This window comes from Elaeis guineensis, chromosome 2 (genome assembly GCF_000442705.2).
Source record: "Elaeis guineensis isolate ETL-2024a chromosome 2, EG11, whole genome shotgun sequence".
NCBI classification, from domain to species: Eukaryota; Viridiplantae; Streptophyta; class Magnoliopsida; order Arecales; family Arecaceae; genus Elaeis; species Elaeis guineensis.
In genome coordinates, this window is record NC_025994.2 from 90109246 (window position 1) to 90133750 (window position 24505).

General features: G+C 38.3%; 2 protein-coding genes and 1 non-coding gene across 3 annotated transcripts; all 3 read left to right on the forward strand.

Annotated features, from left to right (window-relative positions):
• The first annotated feature begins 705 nt into the window (after positions 1-705).
• On the forward strand, positions 706-7000 carry LOC105054012 (uncharacterized). Its single transcript, XR_012138679.1, has 3 exons — positions 706-1898; positions 1995-2047; positions 6355-7000. It is a non-coding gene; the product is annotated as an uncharacterized protein (transcript).
• Positions 7001-10632: 3632 nt separating this feature from the next.
• LOC105054030 (protein NRT1/ PTR FAMILY 2.9) lies at positions 10633-14452 on the forward strand. The gene is made up of 4 exons (XM_019848024.3): positions 10633-10800; positions 10915-11132; positions 12510-13063; positions 13321-14452. The coding sequence occupies exons 1-4, from the start codon at positions 10689-10691 to the stop codon at positions 14228-14230; spliced, it is 1794 nt and encodes a 597-aa protein (XP_019703583.1). The 5' UTR covers positions 10633-10688; the 3' UTR covers positions 14231-14452.
• Positions 14453-15898: 1446 nt separating this feature from the next.
• On the forward strand, positions 15899-20472 carry LOC105054003 (protein NRT1/ PTR FAMILY 2.11). The gene is made up of 4 exons (XM_010935373.4): positions 15899-16086; positions 16176-16393; positions 17166-17719; positions 19431-20472. Exons 1-4 carry the CDS (start codon positions 15975-15977, stop codon positions 20320-20322), a joined length of 1776 nt encoding a protein of 591 aa, XP_010933675.2. The 5' UTR covers positions 15899-15974; the 3' UTR covers positions 20323-20472.
• The last annotated feature ends 4033 nt before the right edge of the window (positions 20473-24505 follow it).

A 24505-nucleotide genomic window follows, 5' to 3' on the forward strand; every position in this document is an offset into this window, starting at 1 on the left:
GCGGGTTAGATCGGATTGGATCACAGATCAATCCGATCCATTTGCAGCCTTATGCCAGTTCAAGCAGTGCGGAGCTCAGCACCTGGGACAAATGGCTCAAAGAGATGTGATCCTTCCATCGTTAACAATCTAGCATCAGATCTCTGGATGATAAAGTCAGTATTATTTTTATCATCTCTCGTACTATCATTAAAATTTATCTTGATATGTCCCGAAGAAGGAAGTCCTCAAAATTGATAACCTCAAAATGGCTGTACTCATCGGCATTTCATCTGCTAACCTTGACACAAGTCCAAGTACAGACCCAAATGGTAGCTCCTAAGGCCTCAGACGCCGAGTCTTGTTGGTTCCGCAAGATGTGAAAGTCTGGCCAATGGCCAAACAGAACAGATACGCCAACATCCTTGGGTTCGTAAAGGGTTCCATCAAGCATATGCTCCTTATTTTGGAGAACACTGTAACAATAATTGCATGATGATTCAAGAATAGTTGAATATTTGAAGAGAAAAACCGAGAATAACTCCAAGATTTCTCAATATTCCGGAGAACGCTAACAGAACTTGTGAGATATTTTTAGATTTTTAAACCTTTTTTTTTTTTTTTTTAAACACTACTGTTATACGCCGGTAACGGCGGTCCAGCTGTCACCAACATTTGGAAAAATAGCTCTCTTTCAAAGGAAAAGGTCTCACTCTATTCTGTCTCAATCCACCTCCACGGATGCATTATTTACTTCCTTCTATTCCCCCCAATCCCCACCTTGTTCTGTCACGGTCACCTGTTCCTATGCCAACCTTGAAGAGCTCCGTCGGAAGCAAGAGCAGCAACCTCCACCTCGGCGGCGGCGCCGGCGATGGTTTCTTCTACTGCGCGCAAGACGAGCGCTCCAGAGCCCTCCGCTCCTCCTGGATCAGCCGCCTCCGCCTCCCGTCCCTCCCCCCCTCCCCGCCAGTCGTCCTCCTCCTACTCCGCCGCCGGCTGCGCCCTCCCCCGCCCGGTGGCCGCCGACTCCCCCTGCACTAGTGATGGAATCCTCGGCCTCAAGCACACCGTCTCCACCGACGAGTCCTACACCCCGACCTCCATCTTTAATCTCAATTCCGCCTTCATCGTCCGCCACCACCTCAATTACATCCCCAAGAAGCCAGCCTCCCGGCCGCCGCCGACCCTGCCTCGGGCCCACGTCGTCACCGGCTTCGGCCACTTCCAGGTCAGGACCGGAAGTGCCCTCTCCGGACGAGCTGATGGGAATCCCGGCGGTGATGGTGGGGTGACGGAGGCTCTTGGAAGGCGGGATAATGGAAAAGATGGAAACTTTGCTTGGTTCCGGACGATGGCTCATCTCGGAGAAGACCGAAGAGGAAAAGAGATATATGGGGAGGAGGGAGAGATTGGATTTTGCAAAGGAAGGCAGCAGAAATCTTTAAATTGGGAGGAGATTAGGGATCGGAATGCATGGTCCCTTCCGCAGCAAAAGGTGGCTGATGGCCAGAATGCTGTCCGCCTATCGCCAATCTTTCAGTTTCAACCTCCTCTACGTTCTGGCTACTTGGGTGATAGCAGGGTTGTTGGCCATGGAGAGATGGCAAGAGACACGGGCCTATTTGTTCCTCCTGTGGGCGAGGTAAACTCCCACTTTGTGGACACTGACCCTGCTTCTTCTTCACAAAAACTAAGTCAGATGAGGCTTGCAAGTGATGAAAATGCTCCTTCTTCACAAAAACTAAGTCAGATGAGGCTTGCAAGTAACAAAAATATGTGCTCTCCATTAGCGATATCATACCTCCCTCCACGGGATCTGATCAATGAGTCTGCATCTCAGAGGGCTTGTGATCAGCGCTTGTCTGTCGATCCATGGCATGCTAGTTCTTCTGTTCAACATGTAGCAAGAAGCAGAGGTGAATCCTCAAGTTGCCTATGCTATTATATGTGTTTCTAATATGGAATTAACATAGTTAAGTATGGTCTATTAGAATAACTCTCTTTCTTTGCAGGCATTGCTTATCATGATGGCACTGACGACACTGCTCCAAGTAGAACATTTTCTGTAAGAAAACCTATTGCTTACTGTGATCACACTACAATGATATGATACATCGTTGTCTTGCTTGCCTAAACTTCTTGTTCTTTCTAATATATAGAAAATCTTACTCGAGATGATTATGATAATCAATATTTTAGTACCTTCAATCGTATATGGAACTTAGGTAATGCTTGTGCATCACTATGCCGAGGTCCAAGCATTTAAGGCACTAGGACTTTGTCCAATTAGTCTCCAAAGAGGCGAATGCTAATGAAATGACTCATTTCTCACAAGCTCAGTTGAATTGCTTCCTCTACACAGTGAATTGATTGGACTTCATTGTCAATCTTATTACGATTGATAAGGGATCGACTCCATCTTCATGATGGTGCATAGCTTCTCTAAGATGGCACCTTTTTTTTTCATTTCTCTAACATAGTTGGTACAATGGATGCTGCTTACATCCTATTTTGATATTGTTTGATTCAATGAGATTCTGTTCACCCCTGTTTTGGAAGAGGAGGTCATGTTTGGAAGTCATTCTGGGTAAGTTGTGGAGGAAGATAGGCAGCAAGCTGCAATTCTCAAATGGCCATCATCCCCAGGTGGAACGGCAGACTGAAGTCACTAAATAGCAGTTTAAGGAACTTGTTCCAATGCATCAAAGAAAAATGTGTGGAAGCATGGGAAAAGAGAAGTCAATCAGACCATCACAAGGGTTCTTATTTGAGCTGATTATGGTCTTAAGCTATAACATTCACTGGATCTTGGTTGAATACATTGTAATGCCTGGCTAGTGTTGTATTACTGGATACCTCATTTTCTTTTTAGGAATTATGGAGTGCCTATACTTTGGGACATGACATAACTCTGTGGCACTCTGGAAAAGGAGTGTCTCTTTTATGTTGGCTTATGTCACGACGTTTTGGAATTTCCTGCCAAAAAAAGCAACTGTTGATGCTTGATCTCTCAACTACTTTACTGATGCAAAAATAGTAGTCTAAATTGTTTAAACTTTCCAGTGAAGCATTTTTCATGTTTCTTCCTTTTCTTCTATGTTATTATGATGCAAATATAAGATTTCTTTAATCCCAAGTGCTATATCCTCATCAATTTTAGTCATCAGCATATTTTTATATAATTGTTTTTGCATATTGCATTGTATCAAAGTGTACTATATCATGGTTTTTAGAGATTAAAGTGCTGGACACTTATTTAACTATAAGGGCATCTTATGCATGAGGGAGACCACCAAATTTTATCAGCATAACTGTCTGCATCATTGCTAATGGCATAAAAGGTTGGGAATTATGGAAAAGTGATTTGGTGGCAATACATCTTAGCATGTAATGCTATACTGTGGGTTCTAATACAAGCTAAGCTTAAAAAGATTGAATCTTGCAAGATCATATGGATGCCATGTGACCTAGTCTTAAAGGCATCTTTCAAACAAACATCCTTGTAATTCTGAGGCATGACCAAAACTACTTTAGAAGAGATGACCAATAAAAAAGTGACGTGTTATGAAGTGATCATTGAAGGAAAGTATGAATTACTGAAAGAGGAGTTGAACTTAGATCTAGAAGTTTATTATCAGACTTTCTTGGAGTCAAGATCTCAGCAAATTAATCACCACCAAATGTGGAAATTTTTATGATAAAATCAATATGTTGGAGACACTTAACTTGAAGGCTATGATATAGTGGGATTTCTATCATTAACAAGTCCAGCCTGCAGACCTCTAGTGTTATTCCTCACCTTGCCAACATAGATTTGTCTTTATTGTTAGTTAAATTCCCTAACAAACCTGCTTTTCTACCAGTCAACTGCACTGACCAGACATTCTATTGCCATCTTTTACTGTCATTCTCCTACAATGGATGTGTTTAAGTCACTAATTTAGTGGATAACTCAGCCATCAGTATCATATCTCAAAGCTCGTTTCACTAGTTGGAATTGACCAAGTGTGTCAAAATGGTCAGTGAGGTCCAAAAATTTGATTTTCATTTCAGTTTTATTTGAACCAATTGTCTTTTACTTTCAATAATCGGAACCTCAGCTCCGATATGGGTCAAAATGCTAAAAACGAAGCTTAAAAATAACCAAGGAGAATATATTAGACATCACAATAGTGTATATAGCATTGTTTGTAATCTTTTGATGTATTATTCTGTATATGCATGCCAACATTTTTATAATTTTAAAAAAGTTAAAAATTTTGCTCTTCACATCATCTAGTAGTTTGGTATATTATTCTTTTCTTTTTAGAACAAACTAACACATGACAATCCATATGTCTATTAATTTTTTGCATAATTATTACAAATCTCTCTTCTTCTCTCTTTCTTCAAAAAATCTCTCAGAACCTATAAAAATCTCTTAAACCTTGAAAAGAAATTTATATTTCTCCAGAATCTATATATCTAAATGTCTTCAAGAACTTGACCTTAAAAAGACATTTCTTGAGAGATGAATTTATTGCCTATGAATAGTTCTGCTCTATATTTTTTCAAATAAATGAAGATATAGCTCCAAAATAGTTAACAAAATAAATATTTGAAAATAAAGAATGGATTAAATGAAAGAATGGATGATATAAAATTAACAAACCCCTGGATCTCAATTTAAGCTTTAGTTTGCTTTAACCAGAATTTGCTGGCTGAGAATTAGATGAGGACTAAACAGTTTCAAACAAAGTAAACTTATCTGCTGAAGTTGTCCAAGTTGAGACATTTTCAGACAATTACTGGGCAAAAAAATTGTTTCAGTTTGGAAGAAAGCTTAAGTTTGTTAATGATACTTAGTTGGTTTTATGTTAGTTCTTCAATGGTACAAAAAGGTCACTTGCTAATATACCCTGTCATCACTGTTGCACCTTCTCTGCTTTGACTTAGCTGCACTTGTTACCTCTTGTGCCTGTGGTCCTTCTTTTGTGATCAAACTTTCTTGTAAATCATACAACTCATTCTCAATCTCATTGCTTGGATCTTTACTTATATAATCATGCTTAATGCCACTGGTTTTTGCAATTGGACCTTCACTCTTTGACAAGCTCTTAGTGTGCCTATATATTGTGGGGCAGGGTTGGGAAGATGGCATTATGTTCTGGAAAGAGGTTATAACTTATTACTGTACATCTGTCACATCAAGCACATGCCTAATGTATCATTTTGTGATTTATATGGATCTTGATTTGACTGTGTAATGTTTTATAATGATCCCTAATGCAGTAACATTATCCTTGGTTTTGAGTCCCGTAGGAGTATGTTTGAATACATGTTGCATGGGAACTGTGCTTTTTTTCCAACAGTTGCTCCTTAAGTTTTGCTGATCACAACTACAATGGAATTGGTGATAACTTTTACTTTCTCTAAGGATATTGTCTAATTTTAAAAGAAAGAAGGAGAGGGGTCTCCACCTAAATGCTGCTTTGTCATGAATCACTATCATAGATCAAACTAAAACTTTTCTTGAACATTCATTTAAAGCTTATCTATGCATACGTAGTGTCTTTAAACATTTGAATTGTGTTACACTTTGGATGTTCCAGATATAGGTGTAGATTATCAAGCAAGATATCCTGCAATATTGTTCAACCATAGGGCACAACCATGTGTATCTGTGTGCTATGCACATGCATGTGTATGCATATTACATAATCAACAACTTTATCATTGAATGTACAGATTTCATAACAGAAAGGAAAATATGTCCTTATTTTTATCATTTTCAGGTTAAACAAGTTATTGTCATATTCCTTGGTGAGCTAGAAGTTTGTTCTAGATTCCATTATAAATATACAAGCATCAAGATACCGATCAAACTTTTGGGAGATTTACCAGGAACCAAAGACTTGGGTATCATGTGCCAATGGGTATGTCAATATGTGCTTACTGGGCTGTGCCAGTGATAGCATATGCAAGCAGATAGCATGCCAAGCGTGCCATACAGCTGGTGGCCTGTTGTTGTGCCAGTGTTGCATGCAATAAGTTATTGGTATGGTATGCATGTATCCTGTCTTGCTGTACTAGCCAGCACTTAAATCGATGCTTGCTACCACCCAAGCAATTGCTTTATGTTTTTTTAAATAGCTCAAATAGCTTATAAAATATCAATTAACATTATTTCTTTATGCATTTCTAACTAAAAGCGCAATAAATGCTTTCTTATTCAATTGGCCGCCATGCTGTTGCTTGTATTTTCTTTCTTTTTTTTTTTTCTTTTTTTTTTTTTGTTATCAGTTGCTAGTTTGTCATATGCAATGCATGTTAGCCTGGCAGACAATAACAATGGTTACTTTCTCCTCCTATCATTCTCTCTGCTTCTTGTAGGAATCTCATATCTTGCATCACAATGTGGCACCACGCCACCTTGAAAGACATGCTTCTGCTTACATGGATGAGCCAGAGGAACCTTTTTCATTTTGGAACATGGGAAGATTAAAAGGAAAGAACACTGTTTCCTCTGTCTCTCAAACAATTGCTTTGACTAGCAATCTTAGCAGGAAACAAAATCCAAATATTGATGACTTTCATCCTTCAAAGTCTAGGAAGCTGAGCAGTGAAGATTAGAGGCTGGGTGTCATGTCAAATGATCTGCTGAATTTCAGAAACCATAGGTGGGAAGATGAAATTACAGTGGTCAAACATACCGAAGCAGATAATCAGTAGGACTAAAGAGCTGTATCTTAAAGTCATTAAGTTAAGAACATGGAAGATGATGGTCAAGCCATTAGGTTTAGATGAAATCTTCACTTCAAGCACCCTTTTCCACCTGTGAGTTATTGGCAACCTGTCATTCAATATTTGTAAGCAGCAGTAGCTGTTGTTTTCAAGCGTTCACCAAAAATTTAACAAAAGGTACTTTTTAATGATTATGTAAATTACTGTATCTTTGTCTTAAGCTTTCTTATAATTCGTGGACCATTGAATAACATATCCTACAAAGTTGACTGTAATATAGCATTTTGACTTCTAATTTTCTTTCTAATAGCATTTCTTTTGAAATTAGGGTATCCTACATGGAAGTGTATCTGATCTCATTTATGCAGTGATGTGTGCTACATTTATGTTGGTGACACTCCATTCAGCATATTTCCATTACCTAGATCAGTGGCTAGCCTTGTAATTTGATGTCAGATCAATTAGACCTTCAGAAGAAAGTGTTGTTTGTAAGATCCCTGTTTTGCTTGGTTGCAAAAACAAATGTATTTGCTTTGATTTAAGAATAAATGGGAACATATAATTTCTTTCTAGTTATTGATATGGGTATAAGAAGGAAGCCATATTGACATGCACAAAAAATAGAATAATAGGGAATAGCCTAAATGAAACAAAAATTAGGAAGGAGAATTATGACCTTGTAGCTTCAACTTGATGGTTGATGCAATACTGTCTGCGAAGGATAACCTGACTGCAAACCATTGCCAAGAATATCATAGAATAGGACTGGTGTAGGAGAATTTTAACGTTGATTTGCAATAAGCAATAAAATACAGGTTTTGGATGGGAGGCAGAGATGACAAAGATCATTAACCATACATTCCATAGGTTGGAGTTTTTAATTGAAGTGTTTACAGTTTTTAAAGGATCTATAGTATATGCATTTGGGTGGACTGATTATGGGGTGATTTTGATTCCACTCCTTCCTCTCTTTGTGATATTTTATTTTCTGATTTTTTAGATGTATTCATATTAGAATTATATATTTCCTCTGTCTCATCACAAAAAAAAAAAAAATTATTTTCTGATTTTTTAGATGTATTCATATTAGAATTATATATTTCCTCTGTCTCATCACAAAAAAAAAAAAAAAAAAAAAAGAGAGAAAAGGGTCCATAGTGTATTGGTACTGCAATTAATAGAGAATGAATGGTGGTTGATAACTTTAATATCATTTACTTAATATAGATGAGATTAGCAGCAGGTTGTTGCAGCCAGGATGCTCAAAGAATAAGTGGTCATATTAAGAATTATTCAGTCTTCCGCGTTTATAGTTGTTCAGCATTTACTTGTAATGGCGCAGTGGAGCTATTGAAGAATAATTATAGGGTTAAAGGTATAGCCTTCTGGCTAATAGGAGGGCAAACAGATCCGAGCCGGCTTTTTTTTATGTTTTGCCCCCTTTTTGGTGGATAAGTGTTGTGGCAACTAATAGTTACTTGACAGATTGTGTACAAAGAAGTACATCACCGAATGCTGAGAATATCTGAATAAGAAAACTGAAATTGAAGTTGAGAGGAATAATCTTTTCCACATTAAATAATTTATCAATTATTGGATTAGAAGTGGGTGATTTGCACTGGCTCAAGAATTTTGAACAAAATTCATTATCTCGATACCGAACCTCATACCGATAAAATTTTACTATAGTGTTGGTATACGGTATGATATGATATGTCTGTGTTGGTACGTAGCAGTTCGGCATATCAGTAGTAGAGTGGTATGGAATTCTATGATTTTGAAACTTAGCTCCGAACCGTCCTATTGTTGCACCCACCAATGGTTGTTCAACAATCCTGAACCCAACAGATACTCTAGTCGGGCCGACTCCCACCAGCAGATAATTGAACCTGCTTTTCTTGATGATGCTCTTTCAAGCCACTAGCAAATGCAGCTACCTGTACAACAACCAAAATCAAGGGTTCTTCGAGAAAAAATAAATTTTTTTTTTGGTGGCTTCTAGAAAGACATGTTTGCTGTGATCTGATTAAGACTTCTGTTTTGGCTGCTACATGGAAGTCCAATTTCATGTAACCTATCCTCAAGTGGTTCTTTCAAATTTATAATTGAATCTTGATTTAGGTCCACATCCTCTCACCAAATGCGGAATTCCAATCCTATCAAAAGCAGAGTTCTGGTCTAGACCTTAATTTACTTTTAGCACTTCCAAGAACCTCTAATGACAAAAGGGTCTTAAATTAAGTATCTAGATCTCGTTTTCTAGTGATCTTCTATCCATCTTTTCCGAGAACACCAATCTTGCATCCACTAAGAGACATATATTGTATTATATCAGAATCCTTCATTTTTTTGGTTGAGGGGCCCAAGCTGCTTTAGGACACAAGAAAAGCATACAAAGTTCTGATTATATATAAGCAGACATAACCAAACCACCCACCCCCAGAACCAACATCAAGGAGTTCTAGGTATTCATCGAAAAGGGACTAAACTCGCTGATGCCACCGACACAGTTTTATCCTACAAACGGATCCCCAACACATACTTACATCATTAAACCACCAACTAAATAAGACCATTATCCTGATATCCTGCAGTAGACTGGTTCAGAGTAACATAGGTACATAATTTAGATGAGAGGTACGTACGTTGATATGTGAATTAAGTATGAATGGATGCATGTCTGTCGGACCAACAACCTTAATATTTGATTGTAGAATAGAGGAAGAACTTAATGTTAAGTATTGCCACAGTTTAACAAATTAATTGGATTCCATTGACACCAGGAAGTCTTGCGGGATGGCTTCCGCCACAGTTGGGCATGAGCCATGGCCCCTCGCCACCATTTTCTCCGAAATCTTGACTCCTCCGTTACCAACACCAAGAAACACTACGAAGGTATTTGGTTCATAATCAAAATTGAAATGGCTGAAAGTCGAAATCGAAATGATTTAAAATCGGAATCAGAATGATCAAATCCTCCGAAGCGTTTGGTTCGTGATAGGAATCGGAATCAAAATCAAAATTGGAATAAAAATTTAAATCCATAGAGGAGAATAGGGATTGAATTTTATATAGATTGAATCATTTTCATTCCATCCTGAAATTGAAATCGGAATGGAATTCCTTCCAACCAAACGATTGGAATGGAAATTATTCATTCCGATTCTGATTTCTGACCCCCACTCTTTTCGATCAAATACCTCCTGTATCACCTCAAAGAAATTCAGATTAATTTTCACCAAAATAAGTTCAAAATTCTTTAGAAAATTCATGTTTTCGTGATGAAATCGATGGAGAAAGAGATGTATATCGCTCGTAGGTTTTGCCGGTTAGGAGGGGAGATTGAAAAAGGTTGATAAAAATTTAAATAATAATAATAATAATTTTTTTAAAAAAATAATAAAAGATAGAGAGATCCGTAACCAATAAAATAATAATAAAATATAAAATATAAAATATTTTTTTCAAAAAAATAATAAAAAATAAAAAAGCTTGGTAACCTTTTGGCTACCTGCCAGTAATCTGTTAATAAAATATCTGAAATAATAATCTGTTAATAATAACAGAATACCGTAAATATCCTAATAAATTGGATTGTTAAGACGTTTTTGTGGCCTTTTATAAAGTAATATAAAAAGTAACGCAGCAAAACCTACCAGAAATAATAAGCATTTATAAAAAAAAATACTGAAGCAAAAATTTTAGTTACGAAATAGATCAACAATCTCGTACGAAACCAAGCCCCTCAATTATTTGACTCTCTTGCCGACGTCGGAGTGGGCCTTCTAGTTGAGCTAGTTCTTATGGACATAATACAAGTGCACATGGCTACAGACTCACACCAACTCCACTTGTCCTATAAATTATTAGATGGACCACTCCATCTAATAATTTGTCTATCTAATAACCTCTCCTCTCATCCGCTAATGAAACAAAAGAGCTAGTGGGTGGAGAGAGAGAGAGAGAGAGAGTCTGGGGGATGAATGACGGCAATGGCAGGAGAGAAGGCACAAGAAATGGAGAGATTAGAGAACGGCAGAGCAGCGGAGCCAGCAATCAAGTACAGGGGATGGAGAGTGATGCCATATGTGATAGGTATCCAGTACACACACTAACAGTAGCTTTGATTTCTTTTTCAGCGGGCTTCTTTCCTTTGTTCATCATTTGATTGAAATAAGGTGGAAAATATATATATATATATACGAGCAGGAAATGAGACATTCGAGAAGCTGGGGACCATCGGCACGTCGGCGAACCTTTTGATCTACCTCACCACCGTCTTCCACATCAACAGCGTCACCGCGGCCACCACCCTCAATATTTTCAATGGAACCACGAATTTAACTCCCCTTCTCGGGGCTTTCCTCTCGGACGCGTACTTCGGCCGATACATCACTCTGGCATTTGCTACCGTTTCTTCCCTACTGGTACTTCGCTCTAAGATCTCTCTCTGTGTTTTGTTTTTGTTTTTCTTTTGGTAATTGGTAGAACTCTGCCTTCCATCTCAGAAAGTGGAAATTCTGCCTCTTTTCCTTTATTTTTGTGGACCAGCTTGGTTTTGCCTGATGCTTACACACATCATAATCTCCCCTTAGATCCATAAGGCTTACATTGCGGAGAAGGACACTTAATTTACATCAATTAGCACGCTCAGCAAACCTTTATAAAAAAAACAATTTTAGCTGAGGCTATATTTTAGTACTCCTAGATAGTTACCCTTCCTTAAGAAATATATATATTGGCTTGGATTACTAATATAATATTCTTAGTCAGTGGGCTCAAAGCTGGAGTTCACTTTTACTTTTTGAATTTGGCTTCGGCTGAAGCCCATAGGTTGAAAAACTCAATTGTCTGTGAATGGTGACCAAACCACAGCCTAACTACTCCAAACCTGGCTAATTTCCCTCATCGTAAAAGCTGTGGAAATTGAGCATGTGAGTCATCGATCTGTATTCAAATATGTACTCCATCCAAAGGATGGGAGAAGATTCGTCCTCGCATGTGCATTTGGTAGCGGTGGTCATGAATTACTGGCATGTGCGGTGGTTGGGTTTGTGTTCTTGTTCTACTTTCCATGGATGCCATCCATCCTCTCTTGGGATGTGTTACTTTTTTCTTTTTTAATAGCAAAACTGTCTCTTGGGTTGTTACTTAAATGAGCAATATATTTCTGACACATCCCTTAGAATATAAGTGTGTATAGGACTAAGCAATAAATGGAACTGGATATAAATATAATTGTCAACTTAAGGACCGAGTGGTAAGATCCCCTCAAAAAAAACCTGGATCTTGAGATCTAGATAAATAGCATAAGCATTATTAGTTAGTATTAGATATTTGCAGATTGACACATGTGAGTGTAGCATGAATCATGATTATTATCTTCTAATTTAATTTAAGTTTTTGATCATATATAATTTACTATATATATATATATATATCTCTAATTTTGATGAGTGTATTTAACTTGTTCTTCTCTCTCTTCCAAGGCAATAACAGCAACAAGAGCAACAAATTTAATTGAACCAAATGTAAAATGAAGCTAGATCAGTGAGAATTAATTGCCAAAATGATAGTTAAGCAAAAAGCTATATGTTAAATCTTTCTATGTTTATTTCAAAATGGAAGCAATCATAACGTAGAGGAAATGGGCTGCAAGAAGCCATGCTTTAAAAAAAATAAAAAGTGGCACATAAAAATTACGGGTTAATACAAGAGAAGATAATGACTAAGAAAAATGATGGAGAAATTATATATCCAGATTATTCGACAATGGTAATTACTATTCCCTTCTTTTATTGTAGGGCATGCTCATCCTTACCTTGACTGCTGCAATTTCCAAGCTGCACCCTCCTGAATGCTTCCAAGGCCAATCATGCATGGGTCCTTCGCCAGGCCAGCTTGCAGTCCTCCTTTGCAGCTTCGGGCTGCTGGTAATCGGCGCCGGAGGAATCCGGCCATGCAACCTACCCTTCGGTGCCGACCAGTTCGACCCCCATACGGAGTCCGGAAGGAGAGGCATCGACAGCTTCTTCAATTGGTACTACTTCAGCTTTACGTTGGCCATGATGATTGCCTCCACGTTGATCATCTACGTCCAGAGCAACGTGAGCTGGGCACTGGGCCTAGGCATCCCCACCATCCTCATGTTCTTCTCCTGCGTCCTCTTCTTTATGGGGTCCAGGCTCTACGTCAAAGTAAGGCCTGAGGGAAGCCCCTTCACAAGCATTGCTCAAGTTTTGACAGCAGCATTTAGAAAAAGAGGGCTGAAGCTGCCTGCTGACTCCAAGACATCCCTCTTCAACCCTCCCCATCTTAGTGCTCTTGTCACCAAGCTTCCCCACACGGAACAATTGAGGTAAACATTATTATCTATCTACCGCTTCTTTAATTTTGTTATGCGCAGACATCATGCACGCATATAAAGATGGAGACTATAATACAACATTTTACGTATTGCATATAATTTATATGATCTTAAAATAATTGTGAGAATCTTATTAGGTCAGTTGAGTCATATTTGAATCGGTTTTAGGTTATACTGAGCATCATTTGGATAGCACTTTTTATCCTTTTAATCTTTACTTCATGTAGTGTGGTGGTTTATGGTGTCAGGTTTCTTGATAAGGCTGCGATTGTGACGACTGCAGATGAAATCAAGCCCAATGGCTATGCTGCAAATCCATGGAGATTATGCAGTATCCAACAAGTTGAAGAGGTAAAATGTCTCGCAAGAATCATTCCCATATGGTCCACGGGCATCATCTTCTACCTCGCGATCGTTCAAGAAACAACTTATGTGATCTTTCAAGCCCTTCAAGCTGATAGGCGTTTTGGGAAGAGTAAATTTCAAATACCAGCTGCTTCTATCAATGTATTTGCCATGCTGGCATTAACAATTTGGGTGCCTATTTACGATCGCATTTTAGTCCCACAACTTCGAAGAATCACCGGGAGAGGAGGGGGCTTAACACTACTACAAAGGATGGGAATTGGAATCATTCTCTCCATAATTGCTATGGTAATCTCTGGATTGGTCGAAGAACGGAGGAGGAGTTACGCCCTTCACCGGCCGAACCTTGGGACTACACTGACTGGCGGTGCCATCTCATCCATGTCTAGCTTTTGGTTGGTGCCTCAGCTTGTGCTTTTGGGTGTTGCTGAGGCTTTTAATTTGATCAGTCAAATCGAGTTCTACTACAAGGAATTTCCTGAGAACATGAGAAGTGTTGCTGGGGGTCTGCTCTTAAGTGGTATTGCATGTGCTAATTACTTGAGTGGTTTCATGGTGACATTAGTCCATCGAACAACTGGCCACAATGGGAAAGAAAATTGGTTGGACGGAGATCTAAACAAGGGAAGATTGGAGTATTTTTACTACTTGATTGCTATAATTGGAGTTCTCAACTTCATGGTTTTCATTGTTTGTGCCAAGTGGTACCGATACAAAGGCCTAGAAGATGGCTCTGAGATTGCCTTGGAAAAAAGCAAATTAAAACCTTCCCCTGCTTCAATTAATACTTGAGATGAAGATTATTCTTGTCTGTATGTTGTGTTTTAGTTGTTACAATACCGGTAAGGACATAAATGAAACAGATCAATGATGATGTATTTTAATTTTTTTTTTTTCCTGCACATTTGTATGGTCGCTAGCCATTCTCTGTCCCATTCCTTGTACGTGTTTAGAAGGTCAGAGGAAATCAAACCCATCTTGCAAAAAGAAAACCTTCTTAATGTTAACAAGCCATTCATATGTTTCTTTGTAATTTTCCGGATAATTTTTTTTTTCTTTTGTTTTTAAATTTTGGAAAAGGGAGGGGAGAACTTGTCATCCGCTTCACTAGCGAATGAAGGCAATCTGAAGGGATAGAAGTTCTTATTCGGAACTTCTGCTAACAAGACGAATTGTAACATTCTTTGTTGCCATCTGTGAAACATGTAGACCGTGGGTATCCTTGGCAAGGAGACAGAGTCTGTGTCTCGTGTTCAAACAGGGGAAGTCGGGCCAAGCGGGTGAGGCCTCGTACTTCTCTCCGAATTAGCTGGTGGGTTAAAAAAAAAAAAAAAAGGAAACTATTTAGGAAGTGTCAAACCAGCTCGGCTGAGAGCAGTTTCCACGACAAGTTTATGCACTGGAAAAAGGGTCTTTACATAATTTCTCTTGAAATGAGGTTGTGACTCTCACGATCAAGCATGATTCTAAATAAGTAAAGACGATTTTTTCCGGGATGTCTTTTGGGTACAAAGCATGGATCCACAAGTCCATCAAAAGTTTTTATCACCAAACGCTTAGTTAGTTTTTTTTTTTTTTTTTTGAGAGGGACGTGGTAAAATTGGATTTTATTAAACCAATCTAGAATAAAAATAACTGCAAGAATCAGTAAATAAAATATTAAAAAATTCCATAGAAATATCTAGAAAATTTGTCTACAGTGTTAAGCCTTAATGATTAGTCACATATTGCTATCCAATTTATCGTACTATTTATCTTTTTATAAACATATATAACTTCAAAAGAGTATAAGGCTGTCTTTATTTTTCAATAATTCTATCAAAATGGATGAGAACCAACCTCCAAAAAAATAGATCTAGATAACCATCTAGTAATTATCAACAAAATTTCTTTCAAATATAGTTTGAGTAGTCTTCAAATTTTTCTAATTAAGCATATGACATATATATCTTCCTCATGCTGTACTTAATATCCCAATAAGATGAGAGCGTGGACATCAAATAACAACAGTCAATCCTCGGCACTAAGCTATTATTACTTGATTTTTTTAATCTAATTCTCTATTAAGCTGTCATTGGACCATTCTTAAGCTAAAGCTGTATACCCTGAGACCCACATAAACCGGATCCGGAGTGACTAGTGAGGGCGCATGCAGGGCAACGGATCTCAACTTCCATCAGTCCTATGGAGCAACAACAGCGCGCGCGGATAGCCGGGACAAGGATTAGACCAGGCACCATGTAACGGCCGCCTGGGACAACCTTTTCCCACGCGGCGCCCATCCACCCCAACGCCCGCTTTACCTTTCGCTCTTCCACTTATCCCATGCAGATGCTAACGTAGCTTAATGTGTACGTATTTTTGGGTCCAAAAAAAAGGTAATGAAAAAAAAACTTGGCTCTCCCTCTCCCCCCCTCTCTCTCTAACCATTTTCTTGATTAATTAATATTAAAAGAGAACACCGTAGCTACTGTTAGATCTCCTCCAGCTAGCTCTCTCTCTCCCTGTCCCCCCAAGGGAGAGAGGGCCAGGAAAGATGGCGGCAGACACTAGAGGTGATCTAGAAACAATGGAAGAATCAGAGAACGGCACAGCAGTGGAGCCTCAAGTCAAGTACAGAGGCTGGAAAGCAATGCCCTATGTTATAGGTACGAGATTCAAATATATATGTATATATTAAAAAAACCTTAGTTCAGATTGGTTTTAGTGAGTGACGGGAATGGGGAAATGGGAGCAGGGAACGAGACATTCGAGAAGCTGGGGAACATCGGGATGGCGTCGAATCTGCTGGTCTATCTCACCACCATATTCCACCTGAAGAGCGTCACCGCGGCTACCACCCTCAACGTGTTCAATGGGACTACAAACTTGGCCACTGTTATTGGGGCCTTCATTGCAGATTCATACTTGGGCCGCTACACCACCTTGGGATGGGCTTGTATTGCTTCGTTGATGGTATGTGCTTCCCTCCTATGCGCTTCTCTCTTCTTTTGGATTGTGGATTAGCAAAGTAGCTGACAATGCCAATGTTGTCCGACATCCACTATGCACACCATTTTTCTCAATATCCTGTCTGAATTATAGCGTGCTTTAGCTGTGCTCACGTACAAAATGATGCAATGTGATTTGTAAGGCTTATTTCATATCCTAGCAAGCAACTTGAATCCACCAAATTGTGCAGATTGAGGTTGAAGGTCGTGTTGAACATGTTGATGATCTAGCATGAGTTGGAAAAATCTTGCTCCATTCCAAATTTAGGATGCATTTTGTTTTCTATAGCATCATCCCGAAACTAAGAGTTCGGGAATAAGGAGAAGGAATTTTTGTCTACTGCTTAATTAGTCGTAGGGCCTACTAAATAAGTAAATAAGAAGAAGAACAAATTGGAGAAACGACAAATACTGAAAATTTCATTACAGAAACTAGATTACAATAAAATTGATCACTTTGCCCCACTTACAAGATGAATGATCACAAGAGTTTACACAGATACAATGACCCTTTGTATATCCTTATACAAATATATCATTATAATTCAAAAAATGTAACAATTAATAAATTCATAGAACTCAAAGAGACATCACATATAAACAGTCAAAGCCACATTCATGAACATTAGACTAATTAATTACTGCTAATTAACACCTCATTAAATTTAGTTTACTTTTTAACACAAATTTTTCAACCAGATGTTGGAAAAAAATCTTAGCATCGTTGCCTTCCTCAGGGCATGCTCGTCATCACCCTCACAGCTGGAATCCCTGAGTTGCATCCTGCCCCTTGCATCCGAGGCCAACAATGCATGGGGCCAACAACGTTGCAATTAGCCATCCTGCTCATCGGCTTCGCCTTCCTTGTGATCGGCGCAGGAGGCATTCGGCCATGCAACCTACCCTTCGGCGCAGACCAGTTTGATCCCAATACAGGGGCGGGCAAGAGGGGCATCAACAGCTTCTTCAACTGGTACTACTTCACCTTCACCATAGCTGTGGCAGTCTCCTCCACCATCATCATCTACATCCAAAGTGAAGTAAGCTGGGCTTGGGGCTTCGCCATCCCCACCATCCTCATGTTCTTGGCTTGTGCTTTCTTCTACTTGGGGTCGAAGATCTACGTGAAGGTGAGGCCGGAGGGAAGTCCCTTTACCAGCATTGCCCAGGTCTTGGTGGTGGCATTTAGAAAGCGACGGCTGAAGCTGCCTGCGGAACCAGAGAAGTCTCTCTTCAACCCTCCCCATGCCAGTTCTCTCGTCTCCAAGCTTCCGTACACCAACCAGTTCAAGTAAGCATAGTAAAAACCCTCGCTTTTTCCTTAAATCGTTAGAATATTGCTATAATTTTATGATATATATAGATTCTTCCCCTTGTAATTATTATTGTTGCCTTTGTTATTGTATTGCTTATTTATCTTTTCTTCAGCTATATATAGTGACAAGGCAGAAGTGCAGGATAATAGAAAAGGAATGCCTTGGCGGGACTCGATTGTGTCTCGGACCAAGTTTTTAATTTAGCTTCTTCAAGAGAGAGGAAAAGATAATAGGGAGCGATCCTCTTTATCAGGAGGACTGATAGTATCGCAACATCAAAATTTGACTATTTAGAGTCCTTTCTACGTGAGATAGTTACCAATGATTTCTGAGCGAACTTGGTCAAGCTGCGGTGATCCTGGTGAATGGAATCGGCATAGCGTAAATGTCTTTCTCTAGCAGGCTGACCATGGCCGTAAGAGGAGCTAAGCGACTAACGAAAGTGAAAGTCTTTGTGCATCGTGTGCAGAAGTGTAATAAAATTGATATAAAATATATCATTCAATCACATTGAAGTATATAATTATTATTTTTTAATATATATTTAATAATATATTTAATATTTATAATATTATTTTTTATTTAAAATTTTAAATGATAAAAATATTCTTCTTCTTTCGAAAAAATTATGACATCCTATGATCATATCATTACATCTTATGATCAATTTATAACTTCATGCATGCAGGATATCATAATTTTTCTTTCAAAAATTATAAAGAGAGTGGGATATTTTGGTTATTCAAAATTTATAAATTTTTTAAATGATGAAAATATCCATCCTTTTTTATGACATTCTGTGTATAGGAAATTATAATTTTGTTGTAGGATGTCATAGTATGGTCATGGGATGTCATAATTTTTTTAGAAAAAAAAGTATTCTCGTCATTCAAAATTTCAAACGAAAAAGCGGATATGCAGGCATTAAATGCGCGTTGGAAAGTGATGACTACGTGGCCCAATTAGATTGAATGGTGCATTTTTTTTCTACACCACATGTGATGTACAAAACATTACTCCAAACGAAAAGGTTAGTAAAGCCCAACCCAAACTACCGACGAAAAGCTGGATCCATTTTAGGACTAGGATTCAAGTTTTAGGCCCAAACTCGCCGATTGGACATGATTCCTATGGGCCTAGACTAATTCCACCGACATTGGGCCCAGAGTAACCAATTTTATGATAACTAAGTATATACTGTAGAACCTGATGCAAATTGTGGGCTGGGCCCAATTTGTTTGGTTCCTCTAAGGGTAGCGGTCCTAGCGGAAGGTGTTAGCCAGGCAACATGGCAGCCTTCACATTGGGAAATCCTAGTGGTGGACTGCCGCTACCACCAATACTTTTACTTTTAAATAAGCTAGACAACACTACAGTATGACCTAATGCAATATTAGGACTGTGTTTGGATCCTGGTGTTCAGCAAATATTTTGCTCCTCCTCTAGTGATATTAAACTCATAAGTGTTTCTCACTTTGCTCAAAAAAGAAAAAGAAAGAAAATATGTTGCTTACCCTACAATTTATGAAAAGAACTGTGATGATCACCAGCGTAGAACAAATTGTCTACCAGTATAGTTTGATCAAAGACTTCAATTATGTTGATAAGTGCTAGAGCATACCATTTCCGGTGGCTATTAATCAAGCATCTTATCTAGTGCTCTAACATATCCTTTTATTTTCTCAGCTTTCTTGACAAGGCTGCAATTGTGAGTCACACAGATGAAGTGGGACCAAATGGCTTAGCTTCAAATCCTTGGAGATTATGTAGCATACAACAAGTTGAAGAGGTGAAATGCGTACTGAGGGTAATTCCCATATGGTCTACAGGGATCATTTACTACGTAGCATTTTCCCAACAACATACGTACATAATCCTTCAAGCCCTTCAATTTGATAGGCACCTTTGGAGGGGTAGCTTTGAAATACCTGCTGCTTCTTTCACAATCTTTCCCATGCTCGCCCTCACAATTTGGATACCTCTTTACGATCGTGTCATAGTCTCAAGGCTTGAAAAGTTTACTGGAAAAGAAGGAGGAATCACATTGCTTCAGAGGATGGGAATTGGGATCATTTTCTCCGTCGTCGCGATGATCATCTCTGCAGTAATTGAAGATCAGAGGAGGAGGCATGCGCTTCACCGGCCGACCATCGGGATTGCGCCTAGTGGTGGTGCAGTTTCATCCATGTCCAGTCTCTGGTTGATTGCTCCTCTCATGCTCTTGGGCCTTTCTGAGGCTTTTAACATGGTGAGCCAACTTGAATTCTACTACAGACAGCTTCCTGAAAACATGAGAAGTGTTGGTGGGTCTCTACTCTTTTGTGGCATTGCAATCTCTAGTTATTTGAGCGGTTTGCTGGTAACAATTGTCCATCACACAACTGAAGCATATGGCAAAGAGAATTGGCTGGCTGAGGACCTCAACAAGGGAAGATTAGACCTCTTTTATGTGTTGATTGCTGTGATTGGAGTTGTCAACTTCTTTCTTTTCTTAGCTTTTGCCAAGTGGTACAGATACAAGGGCTTGGATGATGGCTCGGACACAGACTTGGAAGGAGAACAAGTACTTCAATGCTAGAGGTAGATATTTTATGGGTAACTTATGTATCGAATGCTAATGCCATTTGTTACTACATCCATCATCTATGTGATAAGTAATGTCATCTCGAGTTCATGTACATTGTTCATTTTTCTTTCCTCGGTGGAAGATAAAGCGTTTATTATATCATTATTTTTTTAAAAAAAAAAGCTTCCTTATTAAGGTGGAGTTGGAAATCATTGTTAAATTGGCATAAATGATGAACTCTGGGCTATTTAGTATGCACAAAAAAATATATACCACACTGCGCTGCCTTGAAAATGCTTGCGTATGTTTTTTGTTGAATGAAAGAGAGGCAGAAATAGACATCTAGCATTTATTGAAAATTAGAAAAAATTATAAGAGAGAGAAAAAAAGATTTTAAAAAAATTATAACATTATTGGTATATAGAATAACATTAAACAAAAAGTGAAGAAAGAATACATTAGCATTCGTAAAGATTTCTAGGTATATTTTTAACCTTCACCTAAATTCTTTCAAAATTTGAAAGAAGATCTTAGTCACATAATGTAGATTTGTCATTGAAAATATAAAGTCTTTCTGATGCTACAGCCGCTACAGATTATTCAGAAAAATTTTGAAATTTTATTTTTTTCAATACACCCACACAATAGCCACAAGAAGTATAGGAACAACCATCTGAATCCTTTTCTGAAAGTTTCTCTGAATTCAATTAAGATAAAAAAAGATAACTAAAAGAGGTAAGAATGTAATACCTTAAGAGCCAAGCACTTCACCTTCCAAATAGATGAGAAGAAGTGGTAGTAAATAAAAAGATGGTCCACTATCTCTGAATTCTAGTTGCACAATAGACATCCACCAAGGTTCTTATACCAAGTTTCTTTCCAATCACCTCTCTAATATTTAGTTTTTTCCTCCAATACAATCAAAGAAAATATTTAATTTTAAGAGTAATAGAAAGACTCCAAAGAAAAGATGCGGACCTGCATTTAATGCCCATAGTATTGAGAAATAAATATAAAAAAGCTATAGAAAATTTGCCATTATTACTTGATTTTCAAATGATTTGGTCCTCTTGATTCAAAGTGATTGTGGCAAGAAGACCTAGATGAATTGTGATTAGATCAGCAAAGAAGCAAAAGAAGATATCCTAATTATCCAATTCATTATCCTTTGATTAAAGAGTTCGGCCACTGTTCTATTTTTCTTCCAACTCTTGGAATATAAATCTGGGAAGATAACTTGAAGTGGGTGTCTCAAATCCAGTTTCCACCCCAGAATAAGATATTTTGACCATTACTAATTCTGAACTAGATCTGTTCCATAATGCCGGCAAAGCATGAACTACATCTCTCTGAAGGCTAGAACATTTTTGCCCTGATTTTCAGGTCATAGAAAGTTTAATTTTTTTATGATAAGCAAACTGAATCTACTGCTTCCATAATCCTATATCAGGGAGGAGTCTCCAATCTCATTAGCAAGAAGAGAGAGATTTAGCTAAATGATATCTTTTGTATATGAATTATTTTGCCAATTCATTTTGCATGAGATCTTCAAAGAACTTGAAGCATCGGACGACGGCAGGTCCTTGTATTTCAATAGAAAAATATCAGGTGGGAATGCCTACATTGGGGTCCCCTCATCTAAATCCAATGTTTTATAAAATATTGCTTTTAACCTCGCTGCTTCTATGACCTCTTCCACCATGTGGAGTTCGAACTTTCCTCCATTGTTTTCTTCTCTAGTGCTTGCTGATGCCCATTTGCCCAGTTTCACGGTCCATAATGGGGGCAAATAGCACCCCTCCTTGTTACTAAAAAGATACCTATCAGGCAATTACGTCTATGATGATCTCTTCTACCGTTTTGCTTTAGGGTTATTGAGGGCAGAATAGCAGCTTGCTGATGGGCATTTGTCCGGCCTTCCATTAATTTGCGTTTCTTACTTTTCTTTTACCCATATACTCCTACATGTTCACTTTCTGACATGCAATCAAGAAGAGAAAAAGAAACGAATGAAGAAAAAGCATACTGTATACTTTAACAGAAGTATATTTATCAGATATGTGGTGAAAAAAAATTGTAACAACTAAGATCCTAGGCATATATCAAATACCCCTTTCTCTAGATTAACCATTGCAACTGCTTCTACAACATCACAGACACGACAATATTTCTGGACATTTTTAGAATTAATTTTTTCTAACTTTCTACACCCTACCTGGTTCTCTGTTAAGCCTTCTCTTGTTGCTGACTTAATTTGCTCTAGAAGACGACGGCTATGCGTCATTGAACTCTTCTTTGGATTCTTCCCTTTCCTTCTAATTCCTGTTAACTTTTGAACTGTATTCCCCTGTTCTAAGCTTATTAACTCTGTTTTCTGATCTTGGTTCTATAAATAATCTATTCTTCAGATTTTAATAGAGGGGTGGCTTTTAGCTTCCCTTTCAATCAAAAAAGAAGAAAAAACCCAATAGGACAAGTAATCCCAAGCCATCCAAAGTTAATATTATCCAGGATGTAAGGGAATGGCTTGATCCATTGGTCGGCAGTATTTTAGTATTTTAGGATTCATTTGGTTCGGAAAGTGAGGGAGGAAAGTATGGCCAACAAGAAGTGTAAAAAATTTCTCTTATTTGGTAGGATTTTTCAAAAAAGAGAGCGATTGAAAAAAAAATGTTTTCGTACAAAAAAAAAAAACTATATAAGACATAGATTTCTGACTTTCTCCTGAAATAGAAATTGAAGACTTTTTTTTTCAAAAAATATCCATTTAAATCATCAAAAATTCTATCCACCATGATTTACAGTAAAAAATATTTTTAATCATCATAAATCTTTAATTGAAAATAATGATAGTACATAAAATAAGATCAGATTTTTCTTGTATCAAGGATATGATAGGTATTTTGTATAGTTTTCTTAAAAAACTGGATGCTCAATTAAACATAAATCATTTTGAAATTAATCACTTTCTTATAGTTAGGGTTGGAAGTAAGTCAAGTTAGGCCAAGCCACACCCCTACCCAAACCCAACTTAAAACTTTTTTTGGCCTTTGGGCCGGGCTTAAGCCTGAAAGTTTTTGAAAAACTCAGACTCGAACCCGATCCGAGCCTGGTCCGAACCCGATTAAACTAGTCTAATCAAGTTTTCCTCTCTTAAAAAATTAAAAAAATCTAAGTCCTAATTTGTTACAGCCACGATGATGACAATGACGATCTCCTAGAGCTCGAGCTTAGCTTGATTAGTGCTGATGACGTCGGAAAAGGTGACGCTGATCTCCGAGACCTCTTAGAACTTAGATTTGGAGTGGTCGAAATTTATGAGACCGTTGAGGCCTCCCTTGGGCGCAGCAAAGAGAAAAAAGAGGTTGGTGAAGGTGAGAAAAAGAGAGAAAGAAGTTGCAATGAAGGTGAAGAGGCTATTACCACTGCCGTCTATAAAGACAGAGATGTCGACAATGTTCATAGCGAGGATGTCAATAAGGTTGGGGTTGTTGGGGATGATGACAGTGGTGCGACGGCCATTGATGGCGATGAGCTAGAGGGCACCATAGTCCTTACTGAAGCGGATGCGCTCCACCTTGCTTTCTTGACGGGAGCTCTCGGAGAGGTCCGAGGATGCCTGAGGCTTGGCGGCAGTCAACAGGGACTTTGGTTCAACTTGTCTGGTGATGGGACTTTTGCAGACTTTTGCGGCCTGCTGAGGGACTCGACTAGGCTTTTGCAAGTTGGACTTTAAGCTTAAGCTCAAGTTTGGCCAAAGATATATCCGAATCCATCTTAAAAGACAAACGGACTCGATAATCAGACCCAGATTTGGCTCGAACTGTTTCGGGCTTATCTCCAAATCCGATTCGAACTTAGTTTCAGCCCTACTTATAATCAATCAAATATGTCAAAATTACTTTCTTAGACATCACATACGCAGAAATCAGCTTTCAAGAAATGATATTTTTAGAGAAAAAAATCTCTCCATGAATCAAATGAATTAGTTTTTTTTAATAATAATAATTATTATCTTTTATTTGGTGGAACGAACAATTAAATTACTTATCCAAGGGTGTGAACAAGCACCCAATCTTCAAAGCTGGGTGTCAAAGAGGATTTGCTCTGGCAGCACAAAATCCGGATGCAGACGCATCTTTTTCCACAAACTCAACCTCAGAGCACCCACTCCATGCACGAGATCCCCACCGCG